This window comes from Taudactylus pleione, unplaced genomic scaffold, assembly GCF_031769625.1.
Source record: "Taudactylus pleione unplaced genomic scaffold, aTauple2 ptg000026l, whole genome shotgun sequence".
NCBI classification, from domain to species: domain Eukaryota; kingdom Metazoa; phylum Chordata; class Amphibia; order Anura; family Myobatrachidae; genus Taudactylus; species Taudactylus pleione.
Window position 1 is genome coordinate 4,253,188 of NW_028284428.1, and position 10,950 is coordinate 4,264,137.

At 43.6% G+C, this 10,950-nt stretch overlaps 1 protein-coding gene across 3 annotated transcripts; it reads right to left on the reverse strand.

Annotated features, from left to right (window-relative positions):
* Positions 1-1,686: 1,686 nt before the first annotated feature.
* Positions 1,687-4,727, reverse strand: LOC148539190 (histone H2A-like). Of its 3 annotated transcripts, none has more exons than XM_088451492.1 (2): positions 4,643-4,727; positions 1,687-2,240 (listed from the first exon to the last, which is right to left on the reverse strand). In XM_088451492.1, exon 2 carries the CDS (start codon positions 2,229-2,231, stop codon positions 1,815-1,817), a length of 417 nt encoding a protein of 138 aa, XP_088307618.1. In that variant the 5' UTR covers positions 2,232-2,240; positions 4,643-4,727; the 3' UTR covers positions 1,687-1,814. The 3 variants fall into 3 exon arrangements, with proteins under 3 accessions (XP_088307618.1, XP_088307619.1, XP_088307617.1); XM_088451493.1 differs by lacking the exon at positions 4,643-4,727 and adding an exon at positions 2,804-2,914; XM_088451491.1 differs by lacking the exon at positions 4,643-4,727 and adding an exon at positions 2,678-2,783.
* Positions 4,728-10,950: the final 6,223 nt, after the last annotated feature.

Consider the following 10,950-nt stretch of genomic DNA (forward strand, 5'->3'; position numbering starts at 1 on the left):
AAATGTTCTTCTGTTTGATCCAAACACCTCAAACTTCGATTAGTCAGTCCAGAACATTTTTCCCCCCAATCTTCCTGTAAAATGTTTGTGCTTTTGCCCATATTAATATTTTATTTTTATTGGCCCAGTCTCAGATATGACTTTTTCTTGGCCACTCTGCCTGGAAGGCCAGCATCCCGGAGTCACCTCTTCACTGTAGATTTTGACACTGGCGTTTCACGGGTACCATTTAATGAAGCTGCCAGTTGAGGACTTGTGAGGAGTCCATTTCTCAAACTAGAGACTAATACACTTGTCTTCTTACACAGTTGTGCACCGGGGCCTCCCACTTCTTTCTCCTCTGGCTAGAGCCTGTTTGTGCTGTTCTCTGAAGGAAGTAGTACACACCATTGTAGGAAACGTTCAGTTTCTGGGCAATTTCTCACATGGAATAGCCTTCATTTCTAATAGACTGAAGAGCCTCACATGAAAGTTCCTCTTCTGGCCATTTGGAGAGCATAATCAAACCCACAAGTGTGATGCTCCAGATACTCAGCTAGCTCAAAAGGAAGGGCAGTTTTATAGCTTCTCTAATGAGCAAACCCATTTTCAGCTGTGCCAACATAATTGCATAAGTGTTTTCTAATCATCCATTAGTCTTCTAATGCATTTAGCAAACACAATGTACCATTCGAACAATGTACCATTGCCCATTTTTGTAGGAGGGAGAGGGGTTACATAAGGTGTTCAAACATTAACACCTTTTAATCAACCAGTGTCTATGAGATGTCATCCTACACACTGGCATACCTACTGTATAATTAGGCTTGCTATATCATTCCTTTAACTCAGAACACATGAATTACACACATTGTGGCTGGCAGACTTAGTTTACATTTCACCTGGTTTAAAAATCAGCCACAGAACCCATGTAACCAAAATTAAAAAAGGGATGTGGCAAGCCTAGCTATAATTGGAGCTTACAGACCCACAATTCTGGGGTCCTGACAAACTCTCGATTACTGGGCAGCCAACAGCATCTTTCCACTGATTAATTTGGAAACATATCAAGCCATAGTCTGCTGTCTTTTGCACACTTGTAACCTTTTTTTGATGGTCTAGATGGAAAGACTAGTGAGTAGCAAGTATAGTGAGGCCTACAGCACATAGTCCCACCTCACTTCCCAAAATAAATCTGTTTTTACACCTATACTTTTAGTAGAGTATTCCTTTTAAACTTTCTATAGCACCAGTTTTTCCAGCTAGAAATTATGGTGTACTGTAAGCTCTTGCATATATAATATGCAGTCACGCAGGCTGCTTAAATATTGGTGTTTAGAGGACACAAACTAGTCTACCCTCTACTTTAAGCATCCAGTGTTTCCCTTGTGTGCAAAAAAAATGTTTGCACATCTTGCAAATTTGCCTAGGTGCATACAGTAGTTACACCATTGTTGTGCACATACTGTAACTATGAAAGAGCCCTTTTATAGAAGGGCTAGTGTTCTATGGCAGACGATACACCCTCACATGACAGCCATATTCTTGTTTAACAGGAATGTAGTGTACTGCTCAAGACTTTCCACACACTACAGATGCATACAGCGTCAGTTTGCCTGATACACATTTGTTTTAATAATTGTAGGGACTTTTCAATCAAGTTGACAAGCAATTGCTGAAAATACCAATTAGAAAACAAATCTTAGATATTTTAACAATGATACTTTTATTTAGAAAAAGGATTTAAAAACCATTTAAAAAACAAACACATAAATAGTGCCAGAATGATCGTGCATAAGAAGTGCATTATAGTGAAGTGACCACCATTGCAAAACTCAAAACTCCTGAGACTCTGCAGCTTTAGCCGCTTCAGAGGATGGGCCCTTTGAGCTCTTCTTTGGCAGTAGGACTGAATGGATATTTGGCAGCACTCCTCCATCAGCTATAGTGATCCCATCAAACAGCTTGGCCAGTTCCTCATCATTCCTGACAGCCAGCTGAATGTGCCGGGGCAAGATCCGGGATTTCTTGTTGTCTCTGGCTGCATTTCCTGACAGCTCAAGGACCTCAGCACACAGGTATTCCAGGGTGGCTGCCAAGTAGATGCTGGCTGCAGATCCAATCCTCGCAGCATAGTTCCCCTTCCTCAGAAACCTGTGGATGCGGCCAACTGGGAACTGGAGACCTGCCTTGGAGGATCTGGAGGATTTACCAGTTGCGACTTTCTGGACCTTCTTTCCTCGACCAGACATTCTGATAACCTATTACACAGATCTTGTTAGTCTCTGTAGCACTTCATTAAGTTGTTAAAGAGGATAATTAAAACTATTACAAAGCTTTTCCATGTTTGGAACACACACATACGTTACTATGTACACTTTAAGTGTAATTGGATCTAGTTATACTAGTCAGGGGAGATGCATCCTAAAGAGAACAAGTGGATAAGTTAACCATTATAGTTCAGTGTTCTTTCAAAATGGTAAAATAGAAAATTATTGTATTGAACATCTTCAAACAATGTATTTTGTATTCTTACATAACCAGGTTTCCTATCCATTTCTCATGCACTATGTAGCTATGTTTTTGGCTACAAGAAAAGCAGCAAAAAAAAAAAAAAAAAAAAAGCAAAAGCAGACAACACCCAAGTACTGTACAGTATGCGAGAACTCCATTTCAGTGTAGCTCAAGGTACACATACATCTGACCGGTATTTCCATGATCCTGCGACACAATCGGAAATGCCGATCTGCAGGGTGGAAACGCCGGCTGGCATGGATGGTCAGCGATCAGTTGATTACATGTTAAGTGTTAACATGTATATTACATGTTAAGTGTTTCCGATTTGACAACAGTTATAAAATTTTGATCGATCTTCAAATCAGCATGTTGGATTTCTGCGATCCCGCATCACGGCAATCCATCGCCCCATCACTTCTTTGCCTGTATACAATATCATGACATTTATTGTGATTACTTAGATTAAAGTATTTAGCACAAAGTATTTTGTACAAAGTATTTTAACCTACATAAATTGCCATTTTAGTATATTCTGTGAACATTTTGATATAATGTGTGTAAGAGGCTACATCTTCATATCCCAAAGAACTGAGTATCCCTGAGACCATCTCCTGACCAGGCCATAAACAATCCTTTTCTTTACCCAGACTTCCAGCTTCAAACTAAAAAAATATATTTCTTGATGGAAACAAAATCAACTTCTAGCCAATAGCAATCAAGTATATTCTATAAAACAAGTTAATCAGTTGCTATGGACAACTACTCCACTTGTCCTTTTTTAGAAGGTTTGATACTGTATATCTTTCCCAGCCAAAAGTGGTTCGTAAGCTAGGTCCTCAAGGCACCCCAACAGTCCAGGATTTAAAGATAACCATGAATGAGAACAGATAATTAAAATGATCACTGCTCAAGCATTAATATCCTTAAAACCTGGACTGCTAGGGAGTCCTGAATGTGTTGTAACAAAAATAAATAAATAAAATAAATAATGTCTTCCTACTAATAGTCAGGGGCATCCAATCAATCATGTCGAGGGGGGGGGGGGGGGGGGAACAGTCATGCCAACAACCCTGAAGCCCCCTAGATAACTGGGCATGCAGGATGGGACTGCAGTGGCAGCCATTGACAGTCAGGGGCTGTGCTGTATAGCAATAGGCTGCACAGCCCCTGCAATGCACAAAAGTGGTGTGGTGTTTTAACTTACAGATCACACCTCCTACATGCAGTGCAGGGGCTGTGCAGACAACTGCTATAAAGCACAACCCCAGTTCCCACAGCAACTTTCAAAATGTTTGAGGGTGGGGCAAGCTGCCCACCTCCCCTGTTCTGACACCTATGCTGAGAGTTGTCCATACACTGAATTTCATTGCGCTTGCTGTACACCAGTTAGATGAATCAAGCCTAAAGATGACAGGTGTAGAAGTTGCCTATAGCAACCAATCATTTTATAAATGTACTTTTGTTTTGGCTATGGTTAACATCTCCACTGTATCCCTCAAAGGTTTAATACATCTCCCCAGTGTTCCAATGCCAGCATAACTACTTCTGATTTTTTTCTTAATTGCACCCAACAGTTATGCAGCTATGTTATGAAATGCTGCTGGTGCCATTCAATGCATTTAAAGTCAAGTTAGATATATTAAAGGCAAAAAGCTTTCTGTAATGATCACTCAAAAAACAGTCACGTTAAATAAACTCATGCTTGCATATGAACACTACTGTGTATAAGACCTAAACTCAGTTACACTCATTTTGCATAGAATGAAGGACTCCAGACCCACACACATTCAACAATGCATCATTAGTATTTGACACCATCATAATTGCAAACACACACACACAATTTGTGGACAGTGTAAGTTGTGGAGTAACCTGCAGCAACCAAGTTTCCCTTCATCAAAAAAGTGAGTGGCTATTATTTGCTAACAGCTATATAGGTCTCCCCCAATTACAGCAACTCCCAAAAACATAACTGTAAAATATTAGTCATCAAATAAGCTATAGCAATGTTTTAGAGAATTTGGCTTAAAGATAAAAACCTAACAAATCAAAATGCAATTTTGGGACTTAATAATAGGAAGGATCCATTCCACTGTAAATGTTATTAAATTCTAAAATAAAAAGTAAATAAAGCCATTTTACTCACCAAACTTTACACACCCTCTTCAACACTGAACAACCTACAAGAGTCTCTGACATCCCCTTCATCTCACCTGGCATTTATACCACCATAATTGTATATTCAGCTAGTTAATTAACCAATCAATCAGTGTATGCAAGCCCACATATAATTACGGAGATGTCCTGCTGTCTGATTAATGCATTAGCTGAGTGCATGTATCCCAAATCACAGAAACATAAGTGAATTAGTTAGTAACAAAAGTGGTGCAGAAGAAACAACAGTGTTGCCAATAGCAACCAATCAGATTGCTCCTGTCATTTTTCTTGCACAGTTTGAAGGCTGAAAGCAGCCATTTAATGTTATTATGTGCAGCACTACACTGTTCTCTTTGCAAAAGTTTTGGCATAGTGCTAGGCACTTGCGCAGAGGGCTTGGCCACACCTGTTTACCTCACCTCCTCATGATCCTCTACCAAATGCAAATACTAGAATTTTGGGAGATATGATCTATGGCCCTCATTCAGAGCCGTTCGCTATTTGCGTTCGTTCGTTCAAAAACAAGGGGTGGCTATGCAAATGATCCATTCGCACATTGCAGTCTGTTCACACCTCTAAGTCTGAACGAGCGAGCAAAACATACGCTCTTTTATTTCTTAAAAACGCCCCCTGGCCGCTCGCACCATACGTCATGTCCGCTATTTATTAGATCAATCGAGTACATCGAACAGGATATGAACTGCTCGCTATTCTTGTGGTTGGTGTTTTCAACCGCTATTTTGCGAGCAGTTCTGAGTTAAAAAACCAAGTGACGTGGTCATTGACGCTGCTATATTAATTATGCACTCCCATAAAACGCCTGTTTTGACCTTTAAGCATGCCTGCGAACGGATCTCCACTCCTCGTTTTCAAGCACCTTCCCCTGTTACCACCCACATACGCCTCATTCTGTCACTCAAAATAGCAGGCACTCGCTATATAGCGTACAAACGATTTTCGGACGCACTGACTGGTTCGCGCATGCGTACTAAAAACCGTACGCATGCGCAGATGTGCGAACATCGCTCGGAACGAGCGTACTGCCGCTAGCGAGCGGCTCTGAATCAGGCCCTATATCATCTATTGACAGTGGGGATCATTTGCTAACATTCCTTTAAGGCATTATTCATACAGGGCTCTATTTACTACAATCCGCATATTGAATGCAGATTGTAGTGTGATATTATCGACTGAATTCGCATTGCGAATTCAAGCAATATCACAGGGATTTACTACAAATCCCTTGCAGGGACAGAGCTTGTAAAAAAGCTCTGTCCCTGCGAATCCCATCTGCACACTAGTCACGGTATTTTCGCAAAAAATACCGTGACAAAGTGCCCGTGCATGTGCCGACCGACCGTCGCTGCTACCGCCCCCCGCAATCGTGGACCCCTGCGACCCCCCCTCTCTCTTAATTACTCTTACCTGCATGCTTCGGGCCTCCGGTGATGTTCTCCATGCCTCCGATCAGGTGATCTCCCACTGGGACCCGATCACCTGATGACCAGGCTGCAGTGCACTATGGGAGACCAGCTGACCGGAGGGGAGTCATCACCGGAGGCCCGATCACCGGTCCCTGGAGTCAGGTAAGTAAAAAAATGTTTGGCAATTTTTTTTGCTTTTTTTTAATAGTAATCAGCTTGCGGTCTGTTTAGACCAAACAGCTGATTACTGGGACCGACTCCCTGCTCTGCTCTCTCTGTTAGAGCAGAGTAGGAGGCCAGTAACTGAGGGAGACCCTGGATAATGCCACCTCCAGGTGGCGTTATTATCACAGGGCTTTCCCCGATATTCTTTTACAATTTATTTTTAGTAACTCTGGTCGGATCACATTTCCCATTACAATTATGGGAAATGCGATCTGCTTACTAAAAATAAGTGATACTTAGGGGTTGGAGTAGAATTTTACGAATTCGACTCCAATTGCCCTCTAATAACTATAGGTGATACTATAATATGAAAAGGGTGTGAAAACACCCCTTTTCACTTTATTTTAGTAAAAATAATGTTAATAAATAGAGCCCTTAATCATTAACTACAAACACTTAGGGGCAGGGCCATAGCTAGAACTGTGTGCCCCATAGCAAAATTTTGGGTGGGCCCTCACATTAATGTTTCTGAAGAGACATTTCTCTTTGTAGTGGTTGTTTATTTCATGCCCCACAGTAGTGTATTAGTTTATTTTAAGCCCTATGGTAGTACACCCATTTCACATTATGGATGGGATGCATATTGCATCACATTTTGGGTGCGATGCATCCAGCCCATCATCGCATACCAGCATTTAGTAACACCATATGCATGATGATTTAAGCAAAGGACAGCTCTCCTGATAAAAACTGTTCTTTGCGGTGTAGGGACTTCCAGGTTTATGACCCATGAGTCCCTCTGCGCAGTGGCGGAACTAGCAGTGGTGCAGCCGGTGCCTTGCACTGGGGCCAGGCCCCACAGTATTTAAGTGTATTGCGGACCGCAGTGAGAGCGGTCCGCACTACAGAGTAACAAACACACCACCGTCCAGTGGTGGCAGTATGTTTGTTATAGCAGCCAATGAGAGTCAAACAGACTCTCATTGGCTGCTGCGTCCACTGAGGAAGCCGAGCTGGAGCACACTCATGAGCTCCGCAGTGGGTAATGGGAGAGATGTCATGACGTCTCTCCCATCATGCCGAGCGGGGGGACAGAGGAGCTGACAGTGGCGGGTGCAGGAGTGGGGATTCAGGTAAGTGTGTGTTTGTTTTTTTGTGTGTGTGTTTGTCTTATATATGTAGGGGGGACACTACTGGGGGCACTGTATAAGGGGCACAACTGGGGCCACTGTATAAGGAGGAACCACTACTGAGGGCACTGTATAAGGGGCACTAATGGGGGCACTGTATAAGGGGCACTACTGGGAGCACTGTATAGGGGGGACCACTACTGGGGCCACTGTATAAGGGGCACTACTGGGGGCAATGCATTGGGGGGGCTACTACTGGGGGCAATGCATTGGGGGGACTACTACTGGGGGCACTGCATAGGGGGGACCACTTCTGGGGGAGCTGTTTAAGGGGCACAACTGGGAGCACTGCATAGGAGGACCATTACTGGGGGCACTGCATAGGGGGACCACTAAGGTGGGCATTGCATAGGGGGACCCAAAGCATATTCTTGCATCTGGGCCCACCACTCTCTAGTTCTGCCACTGCCTCTGCGCATTTGTGGCTGTCGGCCAGTGCATGTATGAGCCACATGGAACCCTGGCAGGGTCATCTATAGAGAGGAGGGGGCCTGTGTCCATTCCCCATCCGAGGCCCCCTCCTCTCTTCCCAGCAGCCGACTGACGTGGCTGGATGGCAACCGGAGCATTAGTAAACTATAGGCACTAGAGCAGTGTTGGCTAACCTTGACACTCCAGCTGTTATGGAACTACATAACCCAGCATGCACTGCTGCAGTTTTGCTGTAATAATGAAGAAAGAGAAAATATGTGAGGTTATGTGTGGACTGTAAGAAGAGATGTAATTTTATAGGGAAGCTATGAAGGTCATGTGGGGGTGATTCTGTAATCTAATAAGCTTGTCTGAAGAGATGAATTTTCAGGGGGCGCTCAAAGGATTGGAAACTAGTGGAAAGTCTTATTGTGCGTGGGAGGGCATTCCACAAAGTGGGTGAAGCCTGAGAAAAGTCCTGTAACCATGCATGGGAGCAAGTAATGTGTGTGGATGAGAGACGCAGATCTTGTGCAGAGTGGAGAGGTCGGCAGATATTTTGAGAGAAGTGAAGAGATGTATTTTGGTGTGGTTCAGTTAATAGCTTTATGTGTAAGTGTAATGATAAAGTCCATTTCACATCAGAATGGACATATTAACAATAATGTAGGGTACATAACAGTATGTGTTATGATCTATAGATTAATGATCCACTGTATATATGTTTAAATTGTGAGCGCTCTGAATTAGTGCCCTCTCTCTCTTTTTTAGAGCGCCCTCCTGGCCTCTCGCATAGCTGTGGGTGACCACCCACAGCTATAGCGAGCGGCCAAGAGGATGGTCGCGATGGTCAAGACCATCACGACCATCGGGCTTGCAACGAGACCCTTGTGGTAGGGTCTCGTCTGCCGCAAGCCCTGGAGTGCTTTCAGCTCTATCAGAGCCGAGAGCACTCCCACTGACATCACTCGTGATGTCAGTAGGGCCGGCCCCAGACGGAGGCGTTCACATGGGAACACCTCCATTTGGCAGCCACGCCCCCGGCACGCCCACCAAAGGGGGCGTGCTGTCACTCACCATCAACAGCACGCCCCCTTTGTAGCGAGACCCATAGCGATGGCTTACCCGTCGCTATCTGGGTCTCACGCATGCGCACGACGGAGCTGCATGCGTCGTGCACATGCGCACTGGGCAAACATCGACCCGCTTGCGAGCGCTCAGCACTCGCGAGCAGGTCTGAATCAGGCCCTTAATCTTTAGTCGTGAGAACTGGCATTCTCCAACTAAAGTGCAGGCCGCGTGGCTGTTAGTGATGCGCTAAGCCGAAAAAACTGCTGCAAGGCCAGCACTTTCTCCTCGCATCCCAGGAGAGTGCAAGAAGAAATCCTTTAGCCCGACCAAACATCGCGTTGAATTGAATAGCTTTGGGAGCTCCCTCCCATGGCTATTCAACATCGCATTGAATTGAATCGCCCCAAACGTGTAGGTTATGTAGTTGATGCCACAGGGGCTGAATAGGAAATAGGAATTCACACTTGTACAGTAGGCTGTCTGAAACCTAAGCCTGTCTCCTCAGTATTCCAGAGGATGTCCTATTTCACACTGCCCTCTGTCATCTCCATTTGTCAGATAGGAAAATGGAGACAATGACACCTGACATCAGAGAAGTAATTAAATTGCAGATGTCTCCTCTCCCATGTGCTATGAAGCTCAGAATCCATTTCTGTGAGAGAGGAAGCATGACAGAATGGGTATATTAACCCAGCAAACTGGACAGCAGGCGTTCATTCTTATAAGCGAGCCACACTGGCTAGGATGATCCAAAATTCTTCCAGGAGAGACCTTACTCCAGCATTGTTCAAATCTGAAGGTGATATCTGAACTATGTTATTCCCGTTTTAATTTTCTTTGAAATTGTCTGTAATCTGTGTGCACTTTCAATAATAGTAATAATATTTGTAACTCTTTTTTGTACCTATAAGCATTGAAGTATTCTTGAAATAAAAATTAAATTTCTAGTTCTGATAGGTGCATGCTACTGGTTTTTAAAGCGTACTGTAAATACTGTGAGCAGAAACGAAGGACCACTGTAGGAGTTTATTCCTACACAAATTCCTTGGTGGTGGCAGATGAGTTATATATTGTTGTTAAGGTAATTTGCAAAACACCAACGTCATGACCACCTGAATTAGATAGAGTTCTGAGTGCGTGTCCGATTGTGACAGTACTGTAAGTAAAATTATTTTTAGGGATGTGCAAGCTCGGATAGGTTCGAATTTTCCCTCCAAGTTCCGTTTTTCCAGCCAAAAATCGGGTATCAGAAAGAGGCAAAACGCCATCTTTCATGGACAAACATCATCATTCTTTGAAAAAAGTCCATGGAAGATGATGTTTGTCCATGAAAGATGATGTTTTGTCTCTTTCTGAGACCTGGTTTTTGGCGGGAAAAATTTAAAGTTGGCGGAAATATTTAACCTATCCGAGCCTGCACATCCCTAATTATTTTACATTGAATATGGTAGAAAACCAGTAACCAATGGAGGTAGAGCCCTAACTAGACTTTTTGGTGCCCTGTGCCAGTGAGAGCATTGGTGCCCCCCCTCCCATTTTTTAAATAGGTACATAAGATAGTGCACCTGCAAAAGGGCCATAGCTTCATGGGGAAAGGCCAGGGAAGAGATAGGGGAGGCCAGGAGATGCAGGGGATATAAGAAGAGGAAGCTACAAGTGAGAATGATAATAAACAGGAAAATTGAAAGACTCAAACAGCGCCCCCTGCCCTGCGGTGCCCTGTGCCATGGCACTGGTCGCACCACCCTAATTACGGCCCTGAATGGAGGGACTGACAGAGCAGATCAGCAGACAATGAACGTTTGACAAGGAAGGTAAACCTCAGAGCTGTATTCAAAATGGATAGTAATGGCAAGAGTCTGCTTTTGGGAAGACCAATAAGAAAGACTATTGAAATAGTGCATGGATTAGAGTTTTTACAGTGTCTTGTGTAAGATATTTTCAATATGTTTTTTAGATGTACGTAACATGGTTTAGAGACAGATTGAATGTGGGGAATAAAAGACAGTTCAGAGTCAAAGATGACACCTAGGCAG